Source organism: Micromesistius poutassou, assembly GCF_964030765.1.
Source record: "Micromesistius poutassou genome assembly, chromosome: 22".
Lineage (NCBI taxonomy): Eukaryota > Metazoa > Chordata > Actinopteri > Gadiformes > Gadidae > Micromesistius > Micromesistius poutassou.
In genome coordinates, this window is record NC_140292.1 from 1,871,877 (window position 1) to 1,898,281 (window position 26,405).

General features: G+C 50.1%; 2 protein-coding genes across 2 annotated transcripts in view; both read left to right on the forward strand.

Moving 5' to 3' along the window:
* Positions 1–1,078: 1,078 nt before the first annotated feature.
* wnt16 (wingless-type MMTV integration site family, member 16) lies at positions 1,079–4,116 on the forward strand (the record flags this gene model as incomplete). The annotated part of the gene is made up of 4 exons (XM_084486333.1): positions 1,079–1,158; positions 1,820–2,280; positions 2,979–3,505; positions 3,649–4,116. The coding sequence occupies 4 exons, from the start codon at positions 1,079–1,081 to the stop codon at positions 4,114–4,116; spliced, it is 1,536 nt and encodes a 511-aa protein (XP_084342459.1).
* Positions 4,117–7,784: 3,668 nt separating this feature from the next.
* stab2 (stabilin 2) overlaps positions 7,785–26,405 on the forward strand; it is a gene marked incomplete at both ends in the record, with an annotated part of 34,325 nt that continues 15,704 nt past the window's right edge. The window contains 31 exons of the mRNA XM_084486334.1: positions 7,785–7,880; positions 8,582–8,700; positions 9,157–9,254; positions 10,682–10,764; positions 11,210–11,276; positions 11,432–11,527; positions 12,282–12,404; positions 12,769–12,965; positions 13,702–13,832; positions 14,113–14,246; positions 14,341–14,420; positions 14,673–14,822; positions 15,674–15,817; positions 15,989–16,051; positions 16,497–16,613; positions 16,935–16,988; positions 17,073–17,153; positions 17,261–17,413; positions 18,966–19,025; positions 19,517–19,618; positions 20,077–20,160; positions 20,486–20,597; positions 21,951–22,131; positions 22,727–22,820; positions 23,150–23,308; positions 24,053–24,151; positions 24,381–24,473; positions 24,561–24,608; positions 25,154–25,287; positions 25,376–25,559; positions 26,123–26,212. Coding sequence (XP_084342460.1) covers positions 7,785–7,880; positions 8,582–8,700; positions 9,157–9,254; positions 10,682–10,764; positions 11,210–11,276; positions 11,432–11,527; positions 12,282–12,404; positions 12,769–12,965; positions 13,702–13,832; positions 14,113–14,246; positions 14,341–14,420; positions 14,673–14,822; positions 15,674–15,817; positions 15,989–16,051; positions 16,497–16,613; positions 16,935–16,988; positions 17,073–17,153; positions 17,261–17,413; positions 18,966–19,025; positions 19,517–19,618; positions 20,077–20,160; positions 20,486–20,597; positions 21,951–22,131; positions 22,727–22,820; positions 23,150–23,308; positions 24,053–24,151; positions 24,381–24,473; positions 24,561–24,608; positions 25,154–25,287; positions 25,376–25,559; positions 26,123–26,212 — 3,426 coding nt within the window. The remainder of the gene's footprint in view (positions 7,881–8,581; positions 8,701–9,156; positions 9,255–10,681; positions 10,765–11,209; positions 11,277–11,431; positions 11,528–12,281; positions 12,405–12,768; positions 12,966–13,701; positions 13,833–14,112; positions 14,247–14,340; positions 14,421–14,672; positions 14,823–15,673; positions 15,818–15,988; positions 16,052–16,496; positions 16,614–16,934; positions 16,989–17,072; positions 17,154–17,260; positions 17,414–18,965; positions 19,026–19,516; positions 19,619–20,076; positions 20,161–20,485; positions 20,598–21,950; positions 22,132–22,726; positions 22,821–23,149; positions 23,309–24,052; positions 24,152–24,380; positions 24,474–24,560; positions 24,609–25,153; positions 25,288–25,375; positions 25,560–26,122; positions 26,213–26,405) is intronic.

Here is a 26,405-nt window from a genome sequence, read left to right on the forward strand (position 1 = left end):
CTGACCCCTGACCCTGAGCTGCTGCTGAAGGAGTTCTGAGGATTTGTCGTCATACCGTACCCGAGAGACGGACTGATCAGCATGTGGAGCTCGTACAGCCCATCTCATACCTCAGCCCTTATAACAGTAGAGATCTTAGATCTTATCATGTCAGCCAAGGGGTTTATACTGCAAATATTATCAATATATAGAGAGATTATTGCTATATTGTCTATATTTTTACACGGATCATAATCGTGCCTATTTTCTTATATATATTGTGTGTGTGTGTGTGTGTGTGTGTGTGTGTGTGTGTGTGTGTGTGTGTGTGTGTGTGTGTGTGTGTGTGTGTGTGTGTGTGTGTGTGTGTGTGTGTGTGTGTGTGTGTGTGTGTGTGTGTGTGTGTGTGTGTGTCCACAGATCTAGCCAAGCTGCCTCACCATTTTAAATCAGGGCCAAACCTTTTCTGTTTCAGCTTCTTATTAAAACATGTCTGCACTATTAGATTTTATATTTTATTTATCTAATTACTTTAATCTTCCTTTTTATTTGTCTGTAAACTGTCTTCCTGTTAATGTATTAAACGTGACCCTGCCTGTGTAACGCACTATGGAGCTGCAATATTCATAAATAAGTCTTCCATTAACGTGTGTGTGTTTTTGTCTGGATGTACGGGTGTGTGCATTCACAAGACCATCATCACTTTTGAAGTAAATGTTTATTAAAGCGTTTAACGAGCCTCGGTCGGTCGTCTCGTTAACTCGTTCGGTTCATTCATAGCTAACCTCCCGGCTCACCGTGCCGTCCTGAGCGGTGACGTCGCACTCCGGGCCCACGTCTCAGACCTGGTCTCACCTCCATGCTCCTCCCGGGTCCAGGGAGGAACCTGCTCATGCTCCTCACTCCGCGTCTCCCCCCACAGAGGCGGGTCGTGCTGAGCCTCTCATCCTCTCATCGTTTTATTATCGCCACGTTGCGTTCTGAGTCGTGAGGTTTTATTAACGTCAGCGTCGCGCCGCGTCGCGTCGCGGTGAAGCCTATAGGACTCTGACCATCAGGAGGTCCATGGACCAGAACCTGCAGGAGCTCAGAGGAGGCCATGGAGAGAGTCGTCCACCCCTGCACCCTGCACCTCCTCCTCCTCACCGTCTTCCCCCTCTACTGCCAGGCCAGCTGGATGTGAGTTCGGATCCGGATTTTTATTTGTTTCACCAGTTTATCCACCAGACAGGCCCTCCAAACGCACCTCTTCAAGGCTGCTTTCACCTCATAACCTCCTTCCCTTCTCTCTCCTTACTCCTTTTAGCTATTTCTAACTATTTTTAACTACCTATTTTTGATTTTTAGCTGCCTATATTAGGTTATTCGATTCTATCTTTTTTTTATTTGTTATATACGTCATATACGTTATTATTAGGCCTAAATCATTTTATTTTGTGTTCACTCTGTAAAGCGTCTTTGAGTATTTAGAAAAGCACTATATAAGTCTAATGCATTATTATAATTATAATTATTATTTATATTCATACGAAAGATGATTAGGCCCACATGGGATTTCTTTTTTATGATCTCAGAAGTCATAATTCTGACTTTAAACTCATAATTCTCACTTTATTCTCAGAACAAAAAAAAAAAAATCACAAGTGGCCCTAATCCTCTTTCGTATATTTATGTAGTTTTTTTTTTTTTCTAATTATTTTTGTTTAAATAATTGTATAATTATATATACAATTATTATTATTAAAAAATTTTTTTTTTTATAATCTTCGGTGGGCAGGGGTGCCTGCTTCACTAGTTCCCGTCCCCGTGGATGCGTGTTGATTTCTCGCGTGTGTTCCAGGTGGCTCGGGCTCAGCTCGGCGGGGGTTGCCGAGCAGCGGGGCTGCTCCGACCTACCGTTCTCCCGCGCGCAGAAGGAGCTGTGCCGGAAGCGACCGTTCCTCCTTCCCGCCGTGCAGGCCGGCGCGCGCCTCGGCCTCGCGGAGTGCCAGTCGCAGTTCAAGCATGAGCGCTGGAACTGCACGATCTCTAAAGACTTTAAAGACTTTAAGGACTCGAAAGACTCCAAGGGGTCTAGGAGATATAAAGACTCTAAGGGGTCCAAAGGGTCTAGAGACTATACAGATTCGAAAGACTTGAAGGGGTCTAAAGACCATAAGGTCTCTAAAGACTCTAAAGTGTCCAGGGACTATACAGACTCTAAAGACCATAAGGACTCTAAAGACCAGAAGGACTCTAGGGACCAGAAGGACTCTAGAGACCAGAAGGACTTCTCTGTGTTCGGTTACGAGCTAACCAGCGGTAAGTGATTTATACTTAAGCTAACATCGGTAGCGTTGTCTTCGTGCTCTGTTATTTTGGGAGATATACTGTATATTTAATATATCTAATGGTCCGAATGAAAACTAAAATAAAGACAAGATATTTAATATTTAGCTAATCAACTTGAACAATTTTAACAAAGAAATTTAATTTAGATTTATATATTTATGTATTTGTATAAAATATATATCTTGTGTGGATTATATATTCTATTTTAAACAAAGTAAATTAACCATATTGTTAATATGCTTTTGAAAAAATATATAAATTAATGAAACATAATATATTAGCCTATAAAACTGTTAACCGTGAAATAGTAGAAAGTGAAATAGTAGCTGTAATTGTGAACACTATCTATATAATGTTATATAAATTATATAATGATAAATGATAAATGATATAAATTATATTATTGAATTTAAATTAAATGTTTTTATTTATTTACAATGTATTTATTTTGTAAAGTTATTGTTCTGTCATTATTCAAAGCATTTGATTTGTTGGTTATTTGTTGGTTTGTTTCCTCAAGAGAGCTTTTCTGGTTAAAACTGGATTTGTTATCACAACACCATAAGATCCACCCAGATAAAGACCTAATGAGACGAGTGTGTGTGTGTGTGTGTGTGTATGTGTGTGTGTGTGTGTGTGTGTGTGTGTGTGTGTGTGTGTGTGTGAAGGCACCAAGGAGTCCGCCTTCATCCACGCGGTGATGGCCGCGGGGCTGGTCCACGCCATCACGCGCGCCTGCAGCCAGGGCGCCATGGCCGAGTGCGGCTGCGACGCCAGCCTGCAGGGCCCGGGTTCTCCACCGGGGAACCTGCAGGGCCCGGGTTCCTCTGCTGGTCTGCAGGACCCGGGTTCTCAACCGGGGAACCTACAGGGCCCGGGTTCTCCACCGGGGAACCTGAAGGTCCCGGGTTCTCCGTCAGGGAACCCGAAGGTCCCGGGTTCCTCTGCTGGTCTGCAGGGCCCGGGTTCCACCGCGGGGAACCTGCAGTCCCTGGGTTCCACCGCGGGGAGCCTGCCGTCTCTGGGTTCCCCCCTGGAGGGCTGGCACTGGGGCGGCTGTTCGGACCACACCCGCTTCGCCACCTGGTTCAGCCGCCAGTTCCTGGACGGCCCCCCGGGCAACACCTCGTCGCCACGGGCAACGAGCCACGCCCTGCTGGCCGTGAACCAACACAACAGCGACGCCGGGCGGCAGGTGAGGAGGAACGCGACGCAGGGACACTAATCCTGTTCTATGTTCCTTAGTGCAAATTTCCCCACTGTGGGACTAATAAAGGATTATCTTAACTTATCTAGACAGAACCACGATGACTGACGGGCTCCGTGTTCCTCTCCCAGGCCGTCGACAGAACCATGGTGACGGACTGCCGTTGCCACGGCGTGTCCGGCTCCTGCGCGGTGAAGACCTGCTGGCGGTCCCTGGCCCCGTTCGAGCGCGTGGGGGCGGTTCTGAAGGAGCGCTTCGAGAACAGCGTGGAGGTCCTGCAGCGCTTCGCCCGGCAGAAGGTCCGCCGCAAGGACAAGGTGAGCCGCCGCGTGCCGCTGGAGCGGGACCGCCTCCTCTACCTCCACAAGTCGCCCAACTACTGCCTGGAAGACCCGGGGCGCGGCAGCCTGGGCACCCGCGGCCGGACCTGCAGCCGGACCTCCCGCGGGGCGGACGGCTGCGGCCTGCTGTGCTGCGGGCGCGGCTACAACACCAGGGTGGTGCGGCACGTCACGCGCTGCGCCTGCAAGTTCGTGTGGTGCTGCTACGTGCGCTGCCGTCGCTGCGAGAGCATGACGGACATACATACCTGTAAATGACCGACACACATACACACCTGTAAATGACCGACACACACACACACCTGTAAATGACTGACACACACACCTGTAAATAACCACCTGTAAACGACCGACATACACACCTGTAAATAACCATCTGTAAATGACCGACGTACACACCTGTAAATGACCTCACACACCTGTAAATGACCGACATACACACCTGTAAATGACTGATACACACACCTGTAAATGACCTCACGCACGCCTGTAAATGACCTCACGCACACACCTGTAAACGACTGACAGACACACCTGTAAATAACTTCATACACTCCTGTAGATAACCTCATACACACCTATAAATGACCGACACACACACCTGTAAATAACTTCATATACTCCTGTAGATAACCTCACAAACACACCTGTAAATAACGAGACTCTGTGCCTTTCTCCTCTCTCGCCCTCTGACTCATTTCAAACGAGGTCTGCAAAACAAGACACACGTTTTGCAAAAGGATTTTAAGACGGAGTCTTTCTTGAAAGCTCCCTTGTCCACCTGTTGTTGGACAGGTATCATGCCTCTGGAGCGATACATAACGGATCAGGGTCTTTATTGAAACGTGAATGTGTGAACACATGACTCATGGACTCACATGGACAGAGCGAGAGGACTTCATGAGCTAACTGTGTGTGACAGGAAGTGACGAAGTGAAGGGCTCGTGCTTCTCTAGGATGTCCTGGTTTTTATGGTGTTTAGGAATGTTGTGGCAATTTATTAAACACACTTTCTCAATTTAACTTTTCCCTTTCCATGTCCACTGCGATATACAGTTATTAAAGTAAATTTAATTGATATCAAAATTGTAAAAGGACATCAATTAAATCCATTACTCAGAGCACACTGGAATACATTTGAACAATTAGTTAAAATAAATATTTAGTGACTCGTTGGTTTAAAGGATTCCGTCCGCTCAGATCCATTCTCTCTGTGCCTTGCGTATCAGTGAGATCTTCTCCCTCCCGCTCATAAAAGCATGACGCCTGTAAATCACAGAACCCCCCCGCTCTGGGTCCCCAGAGACCCTGCCTCTCCGGGGGTCTCTGGTGGACCACCACACCCCTGGTCCGCTCCCCGCGGGCCGAGGGGAACGGAGAGACTTGGCAGCGGCGTGTTAAATACCGCTTCTTCCTCCTACCGTCTCCTCAACAAAGACCCCTCTAATAGTGGTATTAGGGAACGGAGAGGGGAGGGGGGCTACAGACCGGTCCTACCAGGACCAGGACCCGGACTACAGACCGGTCCTACCAGGACCAGGACCAGGGCTACAGACTGGTCCTACCAGGACTAGGACCTGGACTACAGACCGGTCCTACCCAAACCAGGACCTGGGACTACAGACTGGTCCTACCAGGACTAGGACCTGGGACTACAGACCGGTCCTACCCAAACCAGGACCAGGACTACAGACTGGTCCTACCCAGACCAGGACCTGGACTACAGACCGGTCCAACCCAGACCAGGACCCGGACTACAGACTGGTCCTACCCAGACCAGGACCTGGACTACAGACCGGTCCTACCAGGACCAGTACCAGGACTACAGACCGGTCCTACCCAAACCAGGACCTGGACTACAGACTGGTCCTACCGAGACCAGGACCTGGACTACAGACTGGTCCTACCCAGACCAGGACCAGGACTACAGACTGGTCCTACCCAGACCAGGACCAGGACTACAGACCGGTCCTACCCAAACCAGGACCTGGACTACAGACTGGTCCTACCCGGACCAGGAACAGAACTACAGACCAGTTATACCCGGACCAGGACCTGGACTACAGACCGGTCCTACCTAGACTAGGACCCGGACTACAGACTGGTCCTACCCAGACCAGGACCTGGACTACAGACCGGTTCTACCCAGACCAGGATCAGGACTACAGACTGGTCCTACCCAGACCAGGACCTGGGACTACAGACTGGTCCTACAGAGAGCAGGGCCTGGGACAACATACCAGTCTTACGCAGACCAGGACCCGGGACTACAGACTGGTCCTACCCAGACCAGGGCCTGGGACTACAGGCTGGACCTACCTAGATCAGGGCACGGGAGTACAGACCGGTCCTATACTGCTTATTGCACAGTACTTCCTGGTGTGATGATACTGTGACAAGGACGCTGATGTGACCACGTTCTCCTTCACCTCTTCTGTGAGATCCGCTTGATCCGTCACTCATGTCTCTGAGTGGATCTATCTGTTGTGGACGTTCTGTTTGTGTGGTCGTCCCGGGAGACCAGGCGACTGGTGCTGACCTCGACCCGGACTCAGATCTGAAGTCATGACATGGCAGATTCTCTCAGGATGTGTGTGTGTGTGTGTGTGTGTGTGTGTGTGTGTGTGTGTGTGTGTGTGTGTGTGTGTGTGTGTGTGTGTGTGTGTGTGTGTGTGTGTGTGTGTGTGTGTGTGTGTGTGTGTGTGTGTGTGTGTGTGTGTGTGTGTGCGCGCGCGCGTGTGAGTGTCTTTACCCTCCAGGATATCCTGCTATTCTCCTCTTCACTGCCATGTGCTGACATCACATCTGCTGACACTCTGTCTGTGTCAGTCTGTGTTCTTCTTCATCTATTTACAAATGGTTAGCCTCATAGCATAATCGCCTAAGTCATATTTTAAGGTTAATCTTGTATTAAGCGTCAAAAGTTCCCAAGTCAAATAGCTGACTTAGGCAGATAGTGATTATGTTATGTAAAAAGCACTCTGATTGGTTTAGGATATAGCCAATGGGGCACAGTGAATCAGCAGTGTTAGGAGAGGTTAGATATCACAATTTGATAGATATGACTTACGCAATTATGTTTTGAGGCTAAGGATATACAACGCTCACGTATCATTTATTAGCATATACAATCTTAATAGATCCTTTATTCAATATTTAAGAGTTTGCATAACCTTTTTCCAAACTGAGTCGTATAAATGTGATCATTCCTAATAAAATCATGATTGAATACCACCTTTAATGTCACATCTATGCAACATGTTCATCATCATGGTGTCGGAGTGCTGATAATAATCAGGTCTCAGCAGAAGAGGAGCAGGATGTCAGCTCAGAACCTTGGTCCGCAGTAAAGGTCTCCCCCCAGAGGAACCTTATCTGGGGAGGAAGGGGGTCCTGGGGTCTCCGGGGGGGCCGAGTACAAGAAACGACGCAACCAGAAAAGGAAGTGAGTTACAAAAGGGCCGTTGAAGAACCCCCCCCCCCCAGAGCTCAGACTGGACCAGACCAGAGAGGGGCACAGGCCACGTCAGAGCTCAAAGAGGACCAGACCAGAGGAGACCTCGTCAGAGCTCAGGGAGGACCTGACAAGAGAGGGGCACAGACCACGTCAGAGCTCAGACTGGACCAGACCAGAGAGGAGACCTCGTCAGAGCTCAGGGAGGACCAGACCAGAGAGGAGACCTCGTCAGAGCTCAGGGAGGACCAGACCAGAGAGGAGACCTCGTCAGAGCTCAGGGAGGACCAGACCAGAGAGGAGACCACGTCAGAGCTCAAACTGGACCAGAGAGGAGACCACGTCAGAGCTCAGAGAGGACCAGCAAGACGCTCCCAGTCAGAGTGAGGGAAGCGAGTCTCATCTGATCCTTCCTGTGGCGCTCCATAGCGTTTCTCCACACACGGGAGTGCAGGCGGCGCTGAGAGGAGCTATGAAGACGGCTTCCTCCTGGCCAGGCTGGGGGCTCTGCCTGCTTCTGCTGCTGCAGCTGAGCCTCCAGACTACAGCCTCTGCAGACGCCCGTCAGGTAGGATCCTCTCTCATCCATTACTCAGATTCAGAGGTTTGAGGAACGTTAATCATCTTATGCTAAAAGGGATTGTATGGTTTTAAAATATATAGGTCCAACCTCCTTAGATGATAAACCTCCTCAGAATAAACCTCAGATTATAAACCTCCTCAGATGATAAACTTCCATAGATGGTAAACCTTCTCAGATGGTAAACCTTCTCAGATGTTAAACTCCTCAGATGATAAACCTCCTCAGATGATAAACCTTCTCAGATGTTAAACCTTCTCAGATGGTAAGCCTTCTCAGATGATAAACCTTCTCAGATGGTAAACCTTCTCAGATGTTAAACCTCATCAGATGTTAAAACTCCTCAGATGGTAAACCTCCTGAAATTATAAAACTCCTCAGATGGTAAACTTCCTGAAATTATAAAACTTCTCAGATGGTAAACCTCCTCAGATGGTAAACCTTCTCAGATGATAAACCTTCTCAGATGGTAAACATCAGATTTTAAACCACCTCAGATAGTAAACTTTCTCAAAGGCTAAACCTCAGATAATAAATCTTGGATAGTGAACCTCAGATGGTAAACCTTTTCAGATGGTATGATTCAAATCAAATCAAGCTAACGACTAGGCCTAGCGACTGAGGCTAACGAGTGATGGGGGTCTCCATCAGAAGACCCCCCACTAAACCCAGTGTGTGTGTGTGTGCAGGGTTTCTGTCCCTTCCAGAGACGTCTGAGTACTACGACCACGTGCTTAGACTGCAAAATGAGCTTTTTCTCCCAGATATGCCCCCCCGGCTACCGAATTACCAAGAAGCAGGACTGCAGGTGAGTCTCCAGACCCTCAGGGGTCTTTGTAGGATACTGAGATGGGCCTGGTCCTGGATGTACCGGGTAGTGGACAAACCTGGTGGCGATGAGTCTGGGGGGTCCTGGTACACGCAGGAGAATACCCCTGAGTGATGACATGGTGTACTGGTATACTGGGATACTATACCGGGATACTACTACTGTACCAGTACTATCCAGTACAATACAATAGAACAATACAATACAACTTTATTAATCCCACTAGGGGCAATTTGTTTGAGCAGCTTGTTGTACACACAGTAACATACAAGCAACAAATACACTTCCAGTATACTATACTAGAACACTACTACTGTACCAGTACTAACCAGTGTACTGTACTAGGATACTACTACTGTCCCTGTCCTAACTGGTCCAATCACTAACTGGTCCCAGTCCAAACTGGTCCCATTCCTAACTGGTGTGTGTGTTCAGGCGGCCTTTCACATATCTCCCGGGCTGCTCTTGGGACTGTTACCAGAATGTAGAGGAGCAGAGGTGCTGTCCCGGGTACTGGGGCCCGGACTGCATGGGTCAGTACCGTCATATTACATATTATATACATATTATGTATTATATATTAAATGGACTGTATGGGTCAGTACCTTCATATTATATATGATATATTATATAGACTGTATGGGTCAGTACTTTCATATTATATACTATATATTATATAGACTGTATGGGTCAGTACTTTCATATTATATATTATATAGACTGTATGGGTCAGTATCTTCATACTATATATTATATAGACTGTATGGGTCAGTACTTTCATATTATATATTATATATTATATAGACTGTATGGGTCAGTACTTTCATATTATATATTATATATTATATAGACTGTATGGGTCAGTACTTTCATATTATATATTATATAGACTGTATGGGTCAGTACCTTCATATTATATGCAGCTCTCCCTCCTGTCCCCCCCGAGAGACGACCTGAGGAACAAGACCTAGAGCCAGGGTTCACCTTAGTGAGTGCTTAGTGTTAGTGTTGGGGTTAGTAGTAGTAGTAGGGGAGAGGAGAGAGGAGAGAGGAGGTGAGGAGAGGAGAGAGGAGAGGGGGGAGAGGAGAGGGGGAGAGGAGGAGAGGAGAGGGAGAGGAGAGGAGGTGACGAGAGGGGGGAGAGGAGAGGGGGAGAGGAGAGGGGAGGAGAGAGAAGAGGGGATGAGAGCAAGGGGGCGGAGGAGAGAGGAGAGGGGGGTGAGGAGAGGGGGGAGATAATAGGGGGAGAGGAGGAGAGGAGAGGAGAGGAGGTGAGAGGGGGAAAGGAGACAAGAGGGTGAGGAGATGAGAGGTGAGGAGGTAAGAGGGGGAGAGGAGAGGTGAGGAGCTGAGAGGGGGAGAGGAGAGAGGAGAGGGTGAGGAGAGGGAGAGGAGGGGAGGAGGAGAGGAGAGAGGAGAGAGACAGCAGCAGAGGAAGGAAGTGGTGTAGGAGGAACGCTGGCTCAGGTCCTCTGGGGCAGCTGGAGTTTTCACAGACAACAACAGCCTTGGCGGTTCCACCGGGTTGGGACATCGCTGTGGTCGTCGTGGTGAGGTCAGAGTGTAGGGACCACGAGGTTAGCTACATTTAGCTGAACTAGCTCAGTGTAGCCTCAACGTCCGACGCACAGGACAGACGTCAGCAACTTTACATTCAACACAGCATTCAACAGTCAACAACATGTGGACGTTGATGTTGTTATAAAGCTTGGAGTGAATGGTCCCGGTTATTTTTAGGCCCCTTTCTTACTGTAATGTCTTTCATCTTCCTGTAACATCTTCTGTCTTCCTGTATTGTTTCCTACTTCCTATGATGCCTTCCTTCATCCTGTAACGTCTTCTGTCTTCCTGTCACATCTTCTGTCTTCCTGTAATGTCTTCCTACTTCCTGTTACATCTTCCTACTTCCTGTGACGTCTTCCTACTTATTGTGACGTCTTCCTACTTCCTGTCCCGTCAGAGTGTCCTGAGCGAGCTAAGCCGTGTAACGGCAACGGAGTCTGTTCTGACGGAATGGGGGGAAATGGAACCTGTAGTTGTCAGGTAAATGTACACACGTATAAAACATGTCATATGTTGTGTTATCTTTTGTTTTGTGTATTTTATGTAATGCTCATTGCAGCAATCACTTCAGATCAACATTATCTGAAATTGTGACTGGGCGTGTGTGTTTGAATTTGTGTGTGTGTGTGTGTGTGTGTGTGTGTGTGCATGTGTGAGTGTGTGTGTGTGTGTGTGTATATGTGTGTGGGTGCCTGTGTGAGCGTGCCTGTGTGTGTGTGTGTGTGTGTGTGTGTGTGTATGTGTGTGGGTGCCTGTGTGTGTGTGTGTGTGTGTGTGTGCCTGTATGTGTGTGAGTGCCTGTGTGCATGTGCGTGCGTGTGTGTGTATGTGTTCCTGTGCGTGTGTGCGTGCCTGTGTGTGTGTTTGTGTGCATGCCTGTGTGGCTGTGTGTGTGTGTGTGTGTGTGTGTGTTTTGTGTGTTCAGGATGGATTTGCAGGAACTGCCTGTGAGGACTGCTCACCCAACAGATACGGTCCGGACTGCCGCTCAGGTAGCTCCTCCCTCCTCCTCCCCCTCTGCTCCTCACCCCTCTGCTCCTCACCCCTCTGCTCCTCTCTCCTCACCCTCCTCTCACCTCCACTCCGCTGCGTGTGTCCATGTGTTCACCCTCTCCTCTGTCTCCATGGCGACACCTGCGGGGGTCAGAGTGCAGGTGTGTGCACGGCGTGTGTAACAGCGGCCTGCGGCGGGACGGGTCGTGCACCTGCTTCTCCGGGTACAAAGGCCCCGCCTGCGACCAAGGTAGGACCTCCTCCACCTCACCTCCGCACAGGAAGCTGGCCCTGGCCAACGTCCTGCCCCCCAGACCGCACCCACTTCTGCATCCACCTCCGCTGAAACCACACCCACTTCTACATCCTACACCTCACCTGAAACCACACCCACCTCTGCTGAAACCACACCCACTTCTGCATCCACCTCTGCTGAAACCACACCCACTTCTACATCCACCTCTGCTGAAACTACAACCACTTCTACATCCTACATCTCACTTGAAACCACACCCACCTCAGCTGAAACCACACCCACTTCTGCATCCACCTCTGCTGAAACCACACCCACTTCTACGTCCACCTCCGCTGAAACCACACCCACTTCTACATCCACCTCATCTGAAACCACACCCACCTCAGTTAAAACCAAACCCACTTCTATGATGATGTATGAACTCATAACTAATGATGTATTAATTCCTCTCTCATGTATTAACTCCTCTGTGATGTATTTATCCTCTCTCATGTATTAACTCCTCTGTGATGTATTAACTCCTCTCATGTATTGACTCCTCTCAAATGTATTAACTCCTCTCTCATGTATTGACTCCTCTCAAATGTATTAACTCCTCTGTGATGTATTAACTCCTCTCTCATGTATTGACTCCTCTCAAATGTATCAACTCCTCTCTGATGTATTAACTCCTCTCTCATGTATTGACTCCTCTCTCATGTATTAACTCCTCATGTATTGACTCCTCTCTCATGTATTAACTCCCCAGAGCTCCCTGACTGCGTGGCACTGAGCTGCGGGCTGAACTCCGTTTGCAGGGAGGAGGCTGCGACGGGCCGGCTGGTCTGCCAGTGCGCCGTCGGATACCAGCAGTCTGGGGACCAGTGCACCTGTACGTCCTCCTGACCCCTGACCCCTGACCCGGGGGTCAGCCCCACCTTCTATACATTGTGTCTTCATTATTCTCTAAATTCCAATGCAGCGTTCTGATGTGTGTTTGAGTCCGGCAGGAAAACTGGGATTTAATTCTCGTCTCCTTCCAAGCAAATCCATATTTTATTTGTTTAGTAAGAATGCCTAGATCGTCTCCACGTTGTTAACGCTAAGGGTCCGTGTGCCAGTTATTAAAGACTTATTAATTACTTATTAATTTCACAGGAATGTGTTTTGGGCCCAGCCTGCAGGGCTACCCAGTCTAAGATCGTAATCCTAGTGTCGTGTTAACCCCTCTAACCACGCCCTCCCGTCCCCGGCAGCCATCAACCCCTGCCTGCAGCGGCCGTGCCACGCCCTGGCCGCCTGCGCCCACACCGGCCCCGCCCAGCACGTGTGCGCCTGCCCCGCCGGCTACGAGGGCGACGGACACGTCTGCTCCCCCGTGGACCCCTGCCAGAAGGACCAGGCCGGCTGCTCCGCACAGACCGCCCGCTGTGTGTACGACGGGCCCGGGGCCGTAAGTCTGACCCCAGATCAGTGTGTACGAGGGGCCCGGGGCCGTAAGTCTGACCCCAGATCAGTGTGTACGAGGGGCCCGGGGCCGTAAGTCTGACCCCAGATCAGTGTGTACGAGGGGCCCGGGGGCCGTATGTCTGACCCCAGATCAGTGTGTACGAGGGGCCCGGGGGCCGTAAGTCTGACCCCAGATCAGTGTGTACGAGGGGCCCGGGGGCCGTATGTCTGACCCCAGATCAGTGTGTACGAGGGGCCCGGGGGCCGTAAGTCTGACCCCAGATCAGTGTGTGTACGAGGGGCCCGGGGCCGTATGTCTGACCCCAGATCAGTGTGTACGACGGTGGTGGGCTGGTCCTTCAGAGGTACAGGTCTGTACTCTGAGTTCTCGATCGGTGTTCAGGGTCTGTACTTTCTGAGTTCTCTCCCAGTCAACCTGAATACATGTCAGCCTATTGACCCGTTACCACGGAGCCGTCCTCGTGGGGCAGACCGTGTCGCTCTCGACACTGATCCTAGATCTGCTCCTCTCGGGTGACAGGGGTAGTAGACTCAGCGAGTTCAGATCACAGACTGAACACGGCGACGCCTCTGTGGAAACAGGGTCTACTGTGCATTGCCACGCTTTGTTACCTCCTGAGCGAGGGTGCATGAACACGACCCCAGCACGGGGGGCCTGTTCCTCCAGGAGCTAACAGGGGGACCCCCCCCCGCTGTGATCCTCTCTATGTCGTGTTCAGTCCCACTGCGAGTGTCTCCCTGGGTTCCACCAGCTCGACCACGCCCTCCGCTGTCACCTGAAGGACGCCTGCACGCCGGACGCCTGCCACAAGAAGGCCAACTGCACCACGGTCCAGCCCGGAGTCGCTCAGTCAGTCAGCCGCTCACCTCGCTCACACGCTCACCTCGCTCACACGCTCACCTCGTTCACACGCTCATCTCAGTCACACGCTCACCTCATTCACTCACTCATCCCATTCACTCGCTCATCCCATTCACGCGCTCACCTCAGCCACATATCAAATATACATTCTTCCTGTTTATGTGTGTTTTCATGTCCAACGTAATCCTACGTTTGGCTCTGAACTACGACTGGAGTCCTCTTCACAACATCACCTCATGTCTTCACCTCATGCCCCTCCTCCACCCAGGTGCACCTGCCCTGAGGGTTACCTTGGCAACGGCAAGGTGTGCTACGGCAACATCATGGAGCGGCTGAGGGACCTGAACACAGAACCGGGCGGCCAGTGGATGGGCCAGCTGACCGACGCCCTGACGCTCTTTGGTACGCCTCCACACGCGACACACGACACACGACACACGACACACAACACATCAGTGTCACGTGTCTGACGGCCGTGTGATGGTCCCTCTCTCAGGGTCGGTCTCCTGGCCCCTGGAGAACCTGGGCCCCTTCACCGTGTTCGTCCCCATCAACAGAGCGTTCCGCTTCACTCCGGTAAGAAGACGCGCTGAGACGCTTTTCAGTATCTTATCTCCTCTGTTTCGGTGAGTAAGTAAGTGCCTAAGAGGGGTGTGGGGGGGGGGGTAAGGGCAGAGGCTATGCAGAGTCCAGGTGAACTCTGAACAAGTGAATCGATGGTTAAGCAGGATTCTGATATCTGGTATAAATGGACACACCACCCTGCCGTGACCCTGCAGCCTGAGTGGTCGCTCCTCACCGCTCCCTGCTCTGTGTCTCCCGTCTCAGAGCAAGTCCCTCGTGGCGGACGCGGTGAAGGCTAAGTACCTGTGTAAGCTGCACATGGTTGCAGGTACCATGCCCCGGGACAGCCTGAAGAGGGTGGACGTGTACTACACACTGACCGGGAAGGCCGGGGAGATCGACAGCACCAGCACCGTAAGGCAGAGGGGCCTCGACCCCTCCATCACTTATTTACACTGACAGGGGCTGAAGGTCGGATCCCCGGGTTATAAAGAGCGTAAACTAAATGACTACAGACCTCCCCTCACTTTCTGCCCCCCCCCCCCCTACATTTCTCCCCCATTCAAAAGTCATCAACGCACTTGTGATTGACAGGCAAGCTCAAAATCAAAATCGGACCTTCAGAACCTTTCAAACCACACTCCCCAAAATGTATGATTATGATATTGGGTATGGACCTGATAGTGGGACTGGACCTGATGGGGGTCTGGACCTGATGGGGGGTCTGGACCTGATGGGGGTCTGGACCTGATGGGGGTCTGGACCTGATGGGGGGTCTGGACCTGATGGGGGTCTGGACCTGATGGGGGGTCTGGACCTGATGGGGGGTCTGGACCTGATGGAGGGTCTGGTGGGTCTGGACCTGATGGGGGGTCTGGACCTGATGGAGGGTCTGGACCTGATGGGGGGTCTGGTGGGTCTGGACCTGATGGAGGGTCTGGACCTGATGGAGGGTCTGGTGGGTCTGGACCTGATGGGGGGTCTGGTGGGTCTGGACCTGATGGAGGGTCTGGACCTGATGGGGGGTCTGGTGGGTCTGGACCTGATGGGGGGTCTGGTGGGTCTGGACCTGATGGGGGGTCTGGACCTGATGGAGGGTCTGGACCTGATGGGGGGTCTGGTGGGTCTGGACCTGATGGGGGTCTGGTGGGTCTGGACCTGATGGGGGGTCTGGTGGGTCTGGGGGCCTGGACCTGATATTGGTTCTGGACCTGATGGAGGGTCTGGTGGGTCTGGACCTGATATTGGGTCTTGACCTCCATCAGGAGGCTCAGAGTAAGATCCGACTCCGCGGGAGCAAGAAGAAGGTGGGGATCGTGGAGGCCGATGTCATCGCGTCCAACGGGATGGTCCACCTGATCAACAAACTGATGGAGAACATCCCGCCCACCGTGGACAGCGACACCCAGGTACGGGCGCGCGTGCACTCGTGTGTGTGTGTGTGTGTGTGTGTGTGTGTGTGTGTGTGTGTGTGTGTGTCTGTGTGTGTGTCTGCATGTGTGTGTGTGTGTGTGTGCGCATGTGTGTATGTGTTGTTGTGTGTTATTCCAAATTCACCAAGAGTGTTTATTTCCCAACAGGAGAATCTGATGAAGGTCATTTCCGACTATGGAAAGTTTTCCAAGTTCAAGGGTTTATTAGAGGTTTGTGTTTTTATCGCTTTTTATTTCATCTCCACATAACAGTCTGAACTTGTTACTGTAGCTTTAAATAATATGGATAATAGTCTGTCGGTCTAAAGGTCAACTTAACCAGTATTGTTATGCAGGGCAATTTGCGGAAATTGCTGCCGTTGTGATTCTGGCTCCCTCTCACATTCAATTATTGGAATGGGCTGCATGACTGAAAAGGACTAATGAGTAATAAAACATGAACTAAAACAAATTAACTAAAGGGATTCAGTGAGTTCTTCTCGCCAGATTTTTTTTTTGTTAAAACCACTATACTGGTCTTCATATTAACATCTATTTATATCTTCAGCATTTATATTATGAATATATTGTTTAATAGCAGAGTAAAAGTAAGCGAGACATTGTACACCTGTAGTTAAGCTATTGTACTCTCTGTGACGTCCTGCCTTTGGTGCAGAGAGCCAGCCAGTCCCCCCTCTTGGACTCCCCTGGTCCCTACACCGTGTTCATACCCACCAACAACGCCTTCAGCGCCATGGAGGACGGAGAGCTGCAGTACCTCACCTCTGATGAGGTAAGGGGACTTCCTCCAGTTTCATACCTCCCTTCCCTGTAGGGCCACACTGTGTAACTCTCTACACCTGTAGGGCCAGAATGTGTAACTCTCTACACCTGTAGGGCCCGACTGTATAACTCACTGCATCTGTAGGGCCACACTGTATAACTCTCTGCACCTCTAGGGCCACACTGTATAACTCACTGAATCTGTAGGGCCACACTGTATAACTCTCTACACCTGTAGGGCCCGACTGTATAACTCACTGCATTTGTAGGGCCACACTGTATAACTCACTGCATCTGTAGGGCCACACTGTATAACTCTCTGCACCTCTAGGGCCACGGCAAGTTAGTGGAGCTGGTGCGGAACCACGTGGTGGAGTCCTCCAGGGTGAGGAACCTGACCTTCTCACACCAGACATGATCTTCTGTATATCTTCTCCACTCAATATCTAACCCTTGTCCCGATTTGAAGCTTGAGATCTACAACGTGGTGTCCAGCCCCAGAGTTTCCTCCATGGCCAATCAGGTTCTGTTATTCAACGTGTCGGAGAACGTGAGTTAAGAAGAAGTTCATCTTCAAACCGTCGTCCATATTCTCTGTGTGTCCCTTCTCATCTGAAACCCGTTCTGATTCCTCCCCGGTGTTAAACCGCTTCCCAGGGCCGGGTCTCGGTGAATGGGATGGCGGTCCTGGAGGCGGACGTGGAGACCAGGAACGGCCAGCTGTACTCCCTGGACGGGGTCCTGGTCCCGGCCTCTGTCCTGCCCGTGCTCCCCCACCGCTGTGACGTGACGGAGACCACGGTGGTGCAGGTGGGGCTCTGCAGACTACAGCTGCTCTGTGGTTACACTGAACACCTCTGCTGTTCACTCTCGTTCTGCAGCTCCAGTAGCCTGGAAATTCAGACCCACATCTAGAAAGCTGTAGGGTCTGGCAACGAGTAATGAAAATGGCCCAACTCGAGGGGCGGAACCAAGCATGCAATTGAAAATATGACTGCAGGCAATTGGATAACACTACGACCAATCAGAAGAATACAAGGGGTGACGTATCCAGACCAGCAGAGCTAACCAATAGATAAGACTTGCCGTATACCATCGGTAAAACAGCAACGCTTTTGGCCCGCCTATATCAGATACACAGATGTTATTGGTTAATGTTCTGGATTTGGGCAATCGGGGAGTGAGTATATTGCTCCTTCCCAGAGTGACTCGCTGAGCAAATTCAAATTGTGCTCTCACAAGAACTTTGGGTTTCCAGGGTACAGCTCCAGTGCTGTTCACTCTCGTTCTACCGCTCCAGTGCTGTTCACTCTCGTCCCACAGCTCCAGTGCTGTTCACTCTCGTTCTACCGCTCCAGTGCTGTTCACTCTCGTCCCACAGCTCCAGTGCTGTTCACTCTCGTCCCACAGCTCCAGTGCTGTTCACTCTCGTCCCACAGCTCCAGTGCTGTTCACTCTCGTTCTACAGCTCCAGTGCTGTTCACTCTCGTCCCACAGCTCCAGTGCTGTTCACTCTCGTCCCACAGCTCCAGTGCTGTTCACTCTCGTTCTACCACTCCAGTGCTGTTCACTCTTGTTCTACCGCTCCAGTGCTGTTCACTCTCGTCCCACAGCTCCAGTGCTGTTCACTCTCGTTCTACCGCTCCAGTGCTGTTCACTCTCGTTCTACCGCTCCAGTGCTGTTCACTCTCGTTCTACCGCTCCAGTGCTGTTCACTATCGTTCTACCGCTCCAGTGCTGTTCACTCTTGTTCTACCGCTCCAGTGCTGTTCACTCTCGTTCTACCGCTCCAGTGCTGTTCACTCTTGTTATACCGCTCCAGTGCTGTTCACTCTCGTTCTACAGCTCCAGTGCTGTTCACTCTCGTCCCGCAGCTCCAGTGCTGTTCACTCTCGTCCTACAGCTCCAGTGCTGTTCACTCTCGTTCTACAGCTCCAGTGCTGTTCACTCTCGTCCCACAGCTCCAGTGCTGTTCACTCTCGTTCTACCGCTCCAGTGCTGTTCACTCTCGTTCTGCAGCTCCAGTGCTGTTCACTCTCGTTCTACCGCTCCAGTGCTGTTCACTCTCGTTCTACCGCTCCAGTGCTGTTCACTCTCGTCCCACAGCTCCAGTGTTGTTCACTCTCGTTCTACCGCTCCAGTGCTGTTCACTCTCGTTCTACAGCTCCAGTGCTGTTCACTCTCGTCCCACAGCTCCAGTGCTGTTCACTCTCTTTCTACCGCTCCAGTGCTGTTCACTGCCGCTCTAAGACGGGGTTCCAGCTCCACCGAGCTGTTCCCTTCACAGATATGAGGGAAACAAACAATGGTGCCCCACGACACAATCCAACCCTGTCCTCCTCCGCTCTGTGTTTCTCTCCAGGGCCAGTGTGCAAGCTGCTCCAAAGCATCTCTTATGCAATGTCCTTCTGGAGTTAACGTGGTAAGGTCACAGCCCAGACGTTGATGCATCTTTTAAAGCGTTCATCAAAGTGCTCTGGGCTTTGAGAAGGGTATCAGATAACGTCTGGTTATTATCATGGAGGTTTTATATTGTTGGAAGTGTGATTATGTTTTCATGATTAATCACACCATTTATTTCAATTTGTATTGACTAAATGATTTTAAATGTTTGCCTGTATGTATATCAATTATGCACCCATTGCACTCCTAAACATAGGATATACCTTTTGTTTAGCCTAGCACTAGCGGCTAGGCTAGGATCAGCCGATGCGCTCTGGTGCTGCTAAGCTAACAGGCTAGCTCTATAGGCTAACGCTCTAGGCTAATAACCTAATTCTATAGGTGAACTTCATACGCTAACAGGTGAACTCTAAACTCTAACTCTCTTGGCTAACAGGTTATTTTCTATAGGCTAACTATAGACTCACTCTAAAGTCTCACTCTACATGCTCATATGTGTATGTCATCCAGGGCATGAACTACGGCTGCATCTACTTATACCAGCTCAGCTCGAGGAACCTGAGGCTCCCCTTGAGTGGCTGCGCTCCGCGCTGCAACATCACCACGATCCGGGTAAACACACGCCGGTGTTAGGATGAAACACTTCATAGGATTACATGACGGCTGCAAGCAGCTACATTAGCTCGGCGCTACATTAGCTTAGCGCCACATTATCTTAGCGCTACATTATCTTAGTGCTACATTAGCTTGGCGCTACATTATATTAGCGCTACATTATCTTAGTGCTACATTAGCTTGGCGCTACATTATATTAGCGCTACATTATCTTAGTGCTACGTTAGCTCGGCGCTACATTAGCTCTGCGCTACATTAGCTCAGCGCTACATTATCTTAGTGCTACATTATCTTGGCTCTACATTAGCTTGGCGCTACATTATCTTAGCGCTACATTAGCTCAGCGCCACATTATATTAGCGCTACATTATCTTAGCGCTACATTATCTTATTGCCACATTATCTTAGCGCTACGTTAACTCCAACCCTGGGGTTTCCTCCCTGTGGCCCAGCAGCCTGCCTGCTGTCCAGGGTTCTACTCAGCAGACTGCCGGCCCTGTCCTGGAGGCTTCCAGAACCCCTGCTCCGGTCACGGCCAGGTCAGAGGACAGAGATCACAGACAGAGACAGACATACACACATGCACAAACACGCATGTCAGCAGCGGTGTGTCAGTTTGTGTGTGTGTGTGTGTCTGTGTGTGTGTGTGTGTGTGTGTGTGTGTGTGTGTGTGTGTGTGTGTTTGTGTGAGCAGTGTGTGTGTTCATGTGAGCAGTGTGTGTGTAACCCTCCCTGTGTCCTCAGTAGGTGTGTGTGTGTGTGTGTGTGTGTGAGTGTGTGTGTGTGTGTGTAACCCTCTCTGTATCCTCAGTTTGTGTGTGTGTGTGTGTGTGTGTGTGTGTGTAACCCTCTCTGTGTCCTCAGTGCATGGAGGGTCTGGAGGGTAACGGGATGTGTATCTGCAGGCCGGGCTTCATAGGGTCCCGCTGTCACTACTGCACCCTCTCCAACAAGTACGGCCCAGGCTGCAGCAGAAGTAGGTGACCGGTCGCCCCCTAGGGACACAGACTGCAGCCACGCACCTACCGGGAGTCACTCACATTCATCCACTCATTCATTCATCATCCATTCATTCACCTCCCGGGAGCCACTCACCGTTGATCGTCCCCACTGTGCTCATAGTGCAGTGTAGTGTTAGAACCGTCCCCCACACCCCCTCTTACGCACTTATTGCACTTAGTTTCTCTGCTTGGCCCGCCCAGAGAATTTGGCCCGCCAATGAGACAATGAGCTAGGACCGTGTGAGCGCATACACACACTGTAACGCAAGTGTTCTATGTTATTTGGATAACTGTTCTGCTGTTGGTGTTATGCCGCATAACACGCAACACAACGCAAGCTTGCATAAAGCTCCCATTTGGTGAAAAGACTGGACTGCGTCGGGTTCTCTGAGGTCTCTGGTATTTCCACAACGAGATTCGTAGTGGGGGATATCTCGACCATGGTTGAGAAAGAATTGGGAACCGCGACATGGAGGAGAAAGGGATTGTTGCCCAGGATTGTCCGCCGGAGCCCCGCTGCCCGCTGAACGCTGCCCGTTGCCTGTTGCCCGGGGTTGTCTCCCGCCGAAGCCCCACTGCCGCAGTGGCGGGCAGCGGGGCTCCGGCGGGAGACAACCCCGGGCAACAATCGCGGGCAACAATCCCTTTCTCCTCCATTTCACGGTTTAGTCTGTACTTAATATTGACGTGGAAGTGGAAGAACCAAAGTCATCTGAGAACCCGACGCAGTCGTTTGAGATTCATAATATCATCCGGAGGCGCAAACAACTTTTCACCATGATAATATATATTATATTATATAGATATCTATATATAATATGATATTATTTAGATATAGAGCTCCAGGACTCCCGCCGGAGCACCCGGAGTGTTCAGTGTTCCACTGTAAACACTAGCGCATGGTACCGTGGCCGCAAGCTGCTCAGGGCCACACCACCACCCTCCACCTTGACCCGCCTCTAAAAACGGCTCTAAAAACCGGCCTCTATAAACCAAGGCAGAATTTCTTGAACGTCTTCAAATACTGTAGTAGGGGCCCACTAACACCTATATAGAAGCATCCATAAAGTAGCATGCCATGGGATCTTTAAGAATAGTACTTAGGATTGTGTAGCATCTTATCCTAGCTGTCTGTGTTGTATACCGGGAATGAGTCAACCTAGTGATTGTTAGTGCTTGGCACTTGGTTCTATGAACATCCTTATTGTACCGACAGCGATACATTGTTGTTTCTCTTTCTTTCTGACAAATGTACTCATTGTAAGTCGCTTTGGATAAAAGCGTCTGCTAAAGGCCCTCTATGTTCCCGTCCTGCCCCCCTGCCCCAGCCTGCCCCTGCCTCCAGGGCGCGTGTGACAACCGGCCCGACTCCGACGGCCGCTGCCGCCCGGACTCCTGCCTGCCCGGCTACACGGGGGCGCACTGCGAGAGACACACGCAGGCCTGCGGACCCCACGTCCACTTCTGCCACGCCCACGCCGACTGTGACTTCAGCCAGGGGCTGGCCCAGTAGGTGGAGCTGTCTCCTCACGGACTCGAGTTTTTAATCAAGTTGAATGAATGACCCATGAACCCGGAGGTGGAGGTGATCCTGTGGCCCCTGGAGGAGGAGTTGACCCCATCACCCCAGGCCTGGAGTCATGACCTGAATATGATGCTAGAGAATAGACTACAGAACACATGTTGACACTGATTTGACACTGTGAACACCTTTAAAATAAACTTTAAAACTTAATTTTATTGTATTGCGTTGCAGTTTTGCACGAAAGGCGCAAGATAAATAAAGTTTGATGTTATACAAACTACTATAATGAACAAAAAGAGGCATATTATCTGTAATGTAATACATTGACATGATCATCTAATGACTCCTAATACAAAAAATCTGATCCATCTACTGCTTGATTGATTGATTGATTGATTTTATTTGACCATTTTGATATAAAGAATTAACAGCACTCTGTGTCATACATTAAAATACATAAATAGTCAGGGATGACACAATAAAGCCTGAAGGCTTATTATTTGCTATATATATTGTTCTGGGGGTTCGGGGGTAGGAGAGTCTATCCTGTGAATATGAATCTACTGTTGCTTCTCGCAGGTGTGTCTGCAAGTCCGGTTACCAGGGCGACGGGATCATGTGTGTGGAACGAGACCCGTGTGCTGCCCCATCGAGAGGAGGCTGCGGAAGAAATGTATGTTAACATTAACATGTACTACTGAGTGAACCTTAACATTTAGCACTGAGTGACAATTAACATGTAGTTCTGATTGAACATTAAGATTTACTCATGAGTGAAAATTAACTGTACTGAAATGTACTACTGAGTGAAAATTAACATTTACTACTGAGTGAACGTTACCACGTACTACTGAATGAACATTAAATCAGAATACTCATGTATAATAATATAAGAGGTTAAGTGGGGTCATAAGAACATAACTACGTGAACAGAACTCTCACTCTTTCACTCTCACTCTCTCACTCCCTCACTCTCGCACTCCCTCCTCACCCCCCCTGAAGGCCAAGTGCATAAAGACGGGCCCCAATGCGCACGTCTGCCAGTGTCTGGCCGGCTGGGCCATGGACCAGGACGAGTGCCAGCCAATCAACGACTGCAACAGCCCGGGAAGAGGAGGTTGCCACGGAAACGCCTCCTGCATCTACATCGGACCCGGCCAGGTCAGGATGGGAGACGAGGTCTCCGGTCTCAGGAATCACATCTCAGATCAGTCATCTAGATGAACAGCTTTGGATTCATGGTCTTAAGTCTAATCCCAGATCAGAGTGAACAGGGCCTTTCTTTGTCTTTTGCTTCATATTTCTCCTTGACCAATCACGTGGCTGGAGGCGGGGTTTGAAAGCACGTGATTGGCTGACAGCGATCACAAACTCGGACAGCAGCAGTAAACTGTAAAAAGTGTCTGTAAAGGTTTCAAATCAACACCCTGAAGACTTAAAAGACTTAAAATCCCCTTCTGAAAGGTTCATCACTCACTGCTCTAACACAGTAGGCCTGCTGGATCAGAGGTTCTGCTATAACACAGTAGGCCTGCTGGAGCAGAGGTTCTGCTATAACACAGTAGGACTGCTGGAGCAGAGGTTCTGCTATAACACAGTAGGCCTGCTGGAGCAGAGGTTCTGCTATAACACAGTAGAACTGCTGGAGCAGAGGTTCTGCTATAACACAGTAGGACTGCTGGAGCAGAGGTTCTACTGTAACACAGTAGAACTGCTGGACCAGAGGTTCTGCTGTAACACAGTAGAACTGCTGGACCAGAGGTTCTGCTGTAACACAGTAGAACTGCTGGATCAGAGGTTCTGTAAAACAGTACAGGACTGCAACGACGCTATCTCTAGGAATATATCAATACAATAAATATGCAATAATTTATTCATTATTAACTGAGCTTTCTGACTTCCTAGAGTGACTGCATGTGTAAGACAGGTTACCAAGGAAACGGCATAGACTGTGAACCGTCCAACCTGTGTGTGGTGCAGAATGGACAAGGTTGTCATTATCAAGTGAGTGAACCCAACATGACATGAACGCTATAACACATAATCCATCAGTGCACACCACACTATAAATCTGTATTATTTAAAGCTACAGTAACAAGTTCAGACTATTATCTGTATTATTTAAAGCTACAGTAACAAGTTCAGACTATTATCTGTATTTAAAGCTACAGTAAGAGGTTTGTACTTTAAGCTTGAGTAAGTCCTCCTGAAGTTGATTCTTATGTGACCGCAGGCCAGATGCCAGTTTGTCTCTGGCCAGTGGGGGTGCGTCTGTGAAGACGGATATGCTGGCGACGGAGAAGTTTGCTATGGCACGGTGGAACAGGTCGGAACACGATAAGATCATCGTTACAAAACATCACCACCACCACCGTCGTGTGATATTAAACCCTCTTTCTCTGCTTGGTTCCAGGAGCTGATTGCTATTCCAGACGCCTCAGAGTTCCTCTCATGGGTGACAGTGAGTGACACGTTCCTTCATCTACACTCACTACTCATTTTGTACTTCCAACAGCTTCCTTCGACCTGCACTCTGTTGTGCTTGTTATCGTACCTCTATGTCCGTCCCTCAGCCTCCTCACGCCCCTGGAGGGAGGATCCCTCTCCTTGGTTCTCCCTCTCCAGGGTTCTTTCTCCTGGGTTCCCTCTCCAGGGTTCCTTCTCCTTGGTTCTCCCTCTCCAGGTTTTCTCTCCTGGGTTCTTCCTCTCCAGGGTTCCCTCTCCTGGGTTCTTCCTCTCCATGGTTCCCTCTCCTGGGTTCCCTCTCCTTGGTTCGTCCTTATCCATGGTTCCCTCTACTGGGTTCCCTCTCCAGGGTTCTTCCTCTGGGTTTGAATGTTTCTCCCTCAGGTCCTGAGGAGGGTTGAGGATTGGGGGTGGTGGGGTCGTGTAATGGAGACCCCCCATTACACGACCCCACCCCCCCAATCCTGAGTGAGGCCCACTGAGACTGAGACTGGACCTGGGACCGAGGACTAGACTCATACAGCTGACGTTCCCCCCCAGGCTGCAGATCTGGGCCAGTCCCTGTCGGAGCAGAACCTCACCCTCCTGGTGCCCACCTCCGCAGCCATCCAGAGCCTGGCTGCAGACGACAAGATCTTCTGGACCTCCAAGGGAAACCTCCCTAGCATGATCCGGTAAGACCAGTCGGAGGATTTCCATCACCAATCTTCCATCCCGAGCGCGTCTTCAGGCCTGATGTCTTCCATGTTTGATTCCTGACAGGAACCATGTGATCCAGGGGATTTACACACTGTCTCGCCTCATGGCGTCCACCTTGCCGGTCCCCTCCCTCCTCAACACCTCCCTCTCCGTGGCCACGACCTCCCAGGCTGTGACCATCGGGGGGGCGACCATCACACTGCCCAACGTGGCCGCCATCAACGGACTGATCCACGTCATCGATAAGGTACGCAGCCAGCGATGTCCCCGCCCGAAAGGAGGCCGTGTGTAACAGTGTACAAAATAGTACTTAGCATTGTGTAGCATCTTATCCCAGCTAATAAGTTGCTTTGGATAAAGGTGTCTGCTAAATACCCTAAATGTAAATGTAAATGTTCCTCATGTTTGAGCAATTCTTCAGATTGATGGGATATAATTAGAGGGGTGTACAAATAATACATTTACATTTACATTAACGGCATGTAGCAGACACTTTTATCCAAAGCGACTTACAATAAATACATTTGTCAGTAAGGATTTTCATAGTTCATAGAAGCACTAACAATCACTAGGTCAACCCATTCCCCGTATACAACAAAGATAGCTAGGATAATATGCTGCACAATGCTAAGTACTATTTTGAAGTGCAAGGACGCACAACATGCAATAAGTGTGTAAGAGGGGTGTGGGGGGGTAATGGGGGAGGCTATGCAGAGTCCAGGTGAACAGTGTGTACTGGGTCCTGTACACACTGTCACATGTACACAGAGTGTCTGTCGTGTGTGTCTGACGTGTTTCATGTGTCTGCAGGTTCTAGTCCCAGAGAGGACGCGCAGCGAGGGACTCCTGGAGGTGTTGGCGTTGAGACCCGAGTTCTCTCTGTTCCGGGCCGCCCTCATCGTACGTCCTCCTCCTCCTATCTACCTCATCGAGCGTCTCATTAATTCACTGGATATTAAACCTGCATGGGGTCAGTTCTCCCATTAGCACCCCCTAGTGGCCAGAGTCGTAGCGACATCAGTATGTGGTCTGAGATGACCAGAACCAAACGATGGAGAGATTTTCCCTGGAAGCATCGACTCTGACGGGCCTC